A 7,048-nucleotide genomic window follows, 5' to 3' on the forward strand; every position below is an offset into this window, starting at 1 on the left:
AATTATGCTTGATCTTTGAAATTAAGATAAAAACTGTCGTTTAATTCTCTTTTCATTTTTGATTAAGTATTCTGAAGTACAGTTTAAAAGCAATTCGGCATTATAATATAATACATAATATCGTAAATTTGGAACCGCCCATAGGTATGTATACATACATATATCCAAACATATACAATATAATAATTTCATTAATTACACAAATATATTTCATTTTAATTTTACAAATATATAATATAATATTTAATAATATGCATATATAATATATAAATTTAATTTTTAAGTTTACATTTTTAAAGTCACATTCGAACAAAGTTCTTAACAAATTTAACGAGTAAAGATAATTTCAAAATTTTACAACTTAAGTTTTTATAATAAAAAATTAAAACAAAATTTAAAATTAAATGAAAGCTATGGTTAAATAGGATCTGCATCTGTTGTAGACTTAAAAACAGAGTACCTTAAATTAGTGTTTAAAACAAAACAAAAAATGAATGTATCAATAGAAAACGAATGGAATTTCCAACTGCAGCGGTAGGGAAACTTGTTAATGCTATACATCCAAAATTATAATTAATTTCAAGTTATACTCTCTGAGGGCAATAATCATATTTGTTCACGTTAAATACTTCATGTACTGCAGCTGTGCGTAAATGCATTTTTGTATATCATAAAAAATTATTGACAAGACAGGACTTCTAATTGTCATGACGCTTGTTTGGTATTTGCCAAATGTCTGTTGTATAACGGAACCATATCAGCAACAGATCAATGCCCATCTGCAACCAGGACCAGAATGGCGTTAATTTTGAACCATCAATTTCTTTCCAATTTACAGATATTTCAGATATAGGTAGTCGTAGACGTTCAGCAAGATACAACAGCTCCACATCAAACGCCCTTTAATAAAAGAAATATTTTATTAAAATTATGTTAAAGGAAATTAAAACTAAAACTGACATTATTGATGAAAGTGTTTAAAAGTTTTTATATTGAAAAGTAGTATACTAATAAAAGGAATCAACTAAAAAATTATAAATTGTGATTGTAGCATTGATAGGCGCCATATATATGTGTTAAGATATATTCTTCATATGTACTACACAAATAACTAAGCCTTAATCTATAATAACGAAGCTGATGTCGTGGTATCAATGTACACTAATACCCCGAATTACATCAATAATTGGGCCCGATAAAAGGTAACGCAAATTAAAACAACACAAATCGAATCACATTCTCCACACATTTAATTTTCAAAAATATTCTGGTTTTTGGCCACTTGTTGATGGAGAATTACCTTTTTACTAATTAAATATCGACAGAACCTTATTCTTAATTAGCTTTTGGCTCAATGGTATTCTCCTTTGATTCTGATTTTCTATCCAAATGGATAGAAGGGACTCTATTTTTACAATTAATGGACTTCTATTGTTTGTAACTTGTTTGGCGCTCAAATATGTGACAGATTTTCCATAGTCCTTTATGTTGTCCGCGTAACGATTACAAATTATTCTAATAGTAGTTGGACATACACCTAGAATTCTCTCAATACCAGCAGGTTTTTTTCCAAATTTAAAATATTTTAAAATGTCTAACGTTTGCTCCAAGGAAATTTGTTTTCGCTTTTGACTCATTTTTATACTTTATAAAGTAGGAATGTACACTTTCCACTTCACCACACAAATGTGAACTGCATACATGTAAATCCCCTTTTAAAAATGTGACCTGCGAAACAGAAAATGAGAATCCCCTCTGTAGACATGTATTAAAAAACAACGCAATTCGAAGCCAAAACTTTTTTTTTGCCGACGCAATTTGAATCAACGCAAACCGAGGAAACTCAAATCAGAGTACTAGTGTATTGCACTTTGTTGTGTCGAATGATATTATAGAAAATATTAACAATGCTATATGAATTCAAGTAGTGAGTTCAAAAACCTGTTAAACACTTTACAAACTAAAGTATACCAGAAGTATCATATTATATTCTTCATATAAAAATCATATCATAAATTTCAAACATTATTTTATTTGCTCTTCAAATGAAGAACGATAGGTCTTATATGCAACTTTAGCTATAATAGAAAAACTAAAATCAAATTACATTCGATAAGATGCAATTACAATCTACAGAAACATGCCATTACTTTTTCAAAAATAAAAAAACTGGATTATTTTTGTTTCGACTCAAAAAGACCTGCTATTTTTTACCTGTAACAGTAGTAACAGTAGTAGATGAGCATTTGGTCGTCTGAAAAGACCAGTACATAGTTCCCATGTACTGAAAAAACTAAAAGAAACAAAAAGACAGCTTAAAAGAGAAGCTGAGTTTGTTGGTGACATGGATATGATTCTTTACAGAACTAGTTATAAGGGTGATTAACAAAGTCGATATGGTTCACTTTTACTTGAGATTGCAACTTATTTTTATAGATTTGCACAAAAGATCGTAAAGGATAAAATTCCCAATGCTTTGAGAACAAACATAAGAGCATATTTCATCTATGTTCTATTTTACATCTAATGACAAGGTCAAAACAAAATATATTGCAATAAAGTAATGATCAAAACGTCAATCACAAGTGTATCAAATTTACGTTTACTTTCGGAACTACAACATGAAACACCTTATATGATGACAATCTTTGCATATTTACTGTTGGATATAATTCTAAAATTCTAAATTTAGTATATCAGAATCAGTTATAATAAATTGAAATTTATATTAGAGAATTTATATTAATTTTATGATGAATGGTGGGAGACGTCAAAAAGTCTTTCCAAACAATAGTGATAATAATTATGATATTTCTTCGTATGGAAGTGTTTTACATAAACACAACTTGAGAATAGAAAACTAACTATTCAAAATTTCCTCCAAACAAAACATACCATCGCTCCACGTGCATTATATGAAATAATTTTCTAGCTGTCGATCGTGTAAATAGTTTAAATCCACATTGTGTATCACGTACAGAACGTACTGTAAATACCCAAACCAGCAAATGGAAGCCATGCATTAGGAATGTGCTGTAATTTAAAAAAAAATATATATAATTTTTAAATACATTTGAAAAAAAAAACGATTGTATTCATTGTAATTACCGAAATAAGCTTCTGGATGCAACAGCTTCACTTTCTAAATGCGCACGCGAACCTACCACCAAACCATCTTTTCGCCAATCAGCAGTAAAAGCTTTCATACCATATTCTAGTTTTTCCAAATCTGAAAATTTTGTGGCACCATCGGCATCCGCAAACAGTAAATTACGTCCCCGCGCGCTTAACATACCCTATGAATTAATAAAATAATTTAAATTATATCATTTATATATTTCTCAGCATTTTTTATAATTCTTAAATTGTTTTAGTATGGGTTTCGAAATTATTTATTTATTGACTTTTCTGAGATATTCATTTCTAAGTTTTTCATTGCACTTACTAATCGTACAGCTCCACCTTTTCCTCGATTTTCTAATAAATTGAGAACGCGAAACTTTTCCGTGGTAAGTTTTTTACTGTACTCGTGTCCAATCTTAGCTGTGCCATCTCTACTCCCATCGCTCACAAGTATTATTTCGTATGTAAATTTTCCATCTTTGATACGTTCTTCAAGAAAACAAACCGATTCTGTCAGCATTGAAGGTACTAAGGAGAAAAAAATTAATTAATTTAAAGCGCATGAGAATTAAAAATAATTTATTATATATAATACAATACATATAAATCATATATTACTGATATATAATAACCCCACACTCTTAAAATTCTATGTAAAATTTTATAACTAATTTTAATTTTTATATACTTTTATACCAGTATCGAGATCGCATGGCATTAAGTATTTAAAATATTTATGTACAACCCTTTTCATAGTAATATAATTGTATATATATATATATGAAATAGTAAATTAAAATTAAAAAAAAATTAATTAAAAAAAATTAATGAGATTGGAAAGTTATAAGCTCACTGGTTCTATTACCAAAATTTACAAAGTTCACAATATTAATGCTTGAAAGCAGCATATTAATGCTATACATCACAAAATTAATTTTATATAGACTATATAAGTTGATACGGCTCACTTTGGTTATTGGTTTATACCTTCTTGATATAATATATAATGGTTTCATCATCTTCCGAATCAGAACTAGGTGAAGATGATGCAAAGTGTAATAGTGAATTATGATTTATCTTCAAGTGAAAGTCCAAATAAGATCGTTTTAATGTGAAATAATAAACCATTTAAACCTAGATGCACTTTTAGTTGTTAAAAGTTAAAAGTTAAAGATTTTTATTTAGAAATTTATGGAAAAATAAATCAGTTATTGTTTTATTAAATAATTAAAAATAAAATAAATAAATATTTATTAAATGAAAAAATTTTAAAGAAAAATTAAAACTCCTACTTAATTTTTGGTTATATTTCGTACATGCATTGTAACTACATAAAAAACTATCGTCTAATGACCTTAGTTTTGAAAATAAAAAATCATAAAACTACATTAATTATAAATATATGGAAAAGTTTTTCGAATAGTAGAGAACTACAACAACAAAAATTTACGTTATATTACTTTAATTAATTGAATTCTTGGCTGACCATATAGCTGTTTTGAGTATTGCCAAATACTCATCATCAGTGGTCTTGAAAATAGTTTTCGTATTTAATTATTGGTCAAAAAATTTTTTGAGATTGCAAGTACCAGGAATTGAACTCGCTCACACTCTGAGCTATATATATATATAGAATAACTTATATTCCATTTATTTGATTTTAATCAAATTAATTAAACAATTGGAATAAACTAATTTCTTTTCTCAAAACTGTGATCCATTAAGGATTTATTTAAATCTGTTAACCAATTTTGTTACCAGTTTTTTTGAAAAGTTCTGGTAGTCTTTTTAAAAACAAAACTTAGTTCCTAACTATGAATCTTTAGAAAATAAATGCCTAGATTATAAAATCTCTGTTATATATATACATATACATACTTATGTATATATCAAAAATATGTATATATCAAAATTTAAACTAATTATAAAATGACTGTTGCGCACATTTTAGCAAGAGATAAGACAAAGGTGAGGTAAATTATTGTATATTTTTACACATAAGTACACCTAAGCATTTTCAAACATTTGAAAAAAAATTCCCCGTCATTTGTACAGCTAAAGTACAGCTAATTAATCATAATCATCTTTTACCAGGAATTATAGGAAAAAATAAAATAATATTAGATAAAAATGATTTTCTACTAACTTCCGTACAGTGGAATTGTTAGCTGTTAATCAACTTACATCGTTTTTCTTCCTCATATGCCGGTATGATGACACTTAAGTCAACACTAGGCTCGTCATCTATACTCGGAAATGCCTCATCGAGCTTTGTATTAGGATTAAAATAGTATTTTTCCAATTTATTCCGCTTAATCATAGGCAGTGCAGTTGTGACTGATTTTTGTACATAATATAACTAAGAAGATAATTAATTATAATTAGGTCAGAAACATTTTTTAACAACACAACAAAATATGTTTACCAGAAGCAGCAAAGCCGCCAATAGCAATCCACCAATGAAACTAATTAGCTGCAAAGCTTCAAGGAAAAACATTTTAAAGAAATTTGTCAGCAGTTTTTCTTAATACTTTTCTGATGGAATTCTTTAATTATTTAATACTTTCTAATCATTTTCCTAAATTATATATTATTTATTAAAATGCACACCGCCACGTACTCCTCGCCAGATTGTTGTAAGTGAAAAATTCTTTTCCCGTTCTTTTGTTTTGTTATATTCTCTATATGAATGCGGCATGAAGTGTCAAATGTGTGAAGAAGAAATAGAGAACTGTCAAATGAAAAATGCGCGGGTTTTATAAAAACAGAGGTGCTTTTAATTGTTGTGAATTGCATACTGCTTAAATGAACATAAATGTGCCGTGTGCGAGTTCAAGTAAATTGATGATAAATTGAGAGAAATAGTAAATTATTTATATGGCAGCGAATGTTGCTATTTACCAGAATTTCGAGTAAGGCAAATTAGATACAAATTAGGTGTCACCATTGTTAAAATTTGATAAAATGTTTAATAGATAAATAAATAAAATTGAAAACTTTTAACCAAAAATAATAAATAAGTGCAATAAATAAATAAATATTTACATAAGTGCAGTGCAAACTAAGAAATTTCAATTTGCTTTACCTCAATTTACTCGAACTCGCACACAGCCTTAATGACAAACTGAGGTTTGAGTATTATCATGTGTCTCGATACCTCTGCATTCAATGGAAAATTAGATATGTTCGACGAGCTACTCGTAGTAACTTTGAGTAACACTGTACTATAATGAGACCTTCTAAGAGAGCGTAACATCACTGTCGAAATTTGAAAATACTACACAGACTTTACTCGTACATTTTATTTCAAGTAAAATTTGTGTGATGTGTGAATCATTTGTTTTGGTTTGAATATAAATTTTTGTATTGTTTATTTGCGCGGCACTAGTGTTCTCACCAGGCTTTACACAAAGCTGTTCCATGAAAATCTGTGTAGAGGGCGTAATTTGACACTTTATTTGTGTTACGGGAGCTAACCCCTGTATGTTTGTCTGGAGTAGCTTGTTTTGGCCTTATAAACATATAAGGTAATAAGTAATTCGTTCTACAGGGATGGTGTTAGTGTTTTCAATTAACCTGCCATTTGGATAGACAGACTTTATCACTTAATTTTGGTACTCCAAAATTTGAGCTTTAAACTATGAAACTTCAAAATTAAACTTAAAAAAATTAAGATATTAAGTATTGTTGCCATTGGATCACTTTTGTGGAATAATTCACATATTATGCATTTAAAAATATTTGACATTTTAAGAATTGAACAAATTATTCATTATTATTGTTGTAAGATTGATTTATGTTAGTATTAGTCCCTTATTAAGGAAGATGACACCTCTGTCAGGTCAGTAAGAAAAATTGATTCAAGGTGAAACACGAATTCCTTCTCCTTTTCAAAGCTACAAATATGACAAATATCATTATAGGA

General features: G+C 28.2%; 1 protein-coding gene across 1 annotated transcript; it reads right to left on the bottom strand.

Annotated features, from left to right (window-relative positions):
• Window positions 1–225: 225 nt before the first annotated feature.
• LOC119661852 (dolichyl-phosphate beta-glucosyltransferase) lies at window positions 226–5,810 on the bottom strand. Its single transcript, XM_038071357.1, has 6 exons — window positions 5,549–5,810; window positions 5,308–5,482; window positions 3,446–3,651; window positions 3,109–3,296; window positions 2,896–3,033; window positions 226–900 (listed from the first exon to the last, which is right to left on the bottom strand). Exons 1-6 carry the CDS (start codon window positions 5,618–5,620, stop codon window positions 699–701), a joined length of 981 nt encoding a protein of 326 aa, XP_037927285.1. The 5' UTR covers window positions 5,621–5,810; the 3' UTR covers window positions 226–698.
• Window positions 5,811–7,048: the final 1,238 nt, after the last annotated feature.

The sequence above is a fragment of the Teleopsis dalmanni genome, chromosome X (genome assembly GCF_002237135.1).
Source record: "Teleopsis dalmanni isolate 2A chromosome X, ASM223713v2, whole genome shotgun sequence".
NCBI classification, from domain to species: Eukaryota; Metazoa; Arthropoda; class Insecta; order Diptera; family Diopsidae; genus Teleopsis; species Teleopsis dalmanni.

Bases quoted from the DNA above. Each gene is read 5' to 3' on its own strand.
- LOC119661852 (XM_038071357.1), bottom strand. From the start codon at position 5,620: ATGTTTTTCCTTGAAGCTTTGCAGCTAATTAGTTTCATTGGTGGATTG. The intron at 3,652-5,307 runs GTAAGTTGATTA...TTTTCTCCTTAG, and splicing joins ATATGAGGAAGAAAAACGAT to TACCTTCAATGCTGACAGAA. The intron at 901-2,895 runs GTATGTTTTGTT...CTTTTATTAAAG, and splicing joins ATAATGCACGTGGAGCGATG to GGCGTTTGATGTGGAGCTGT.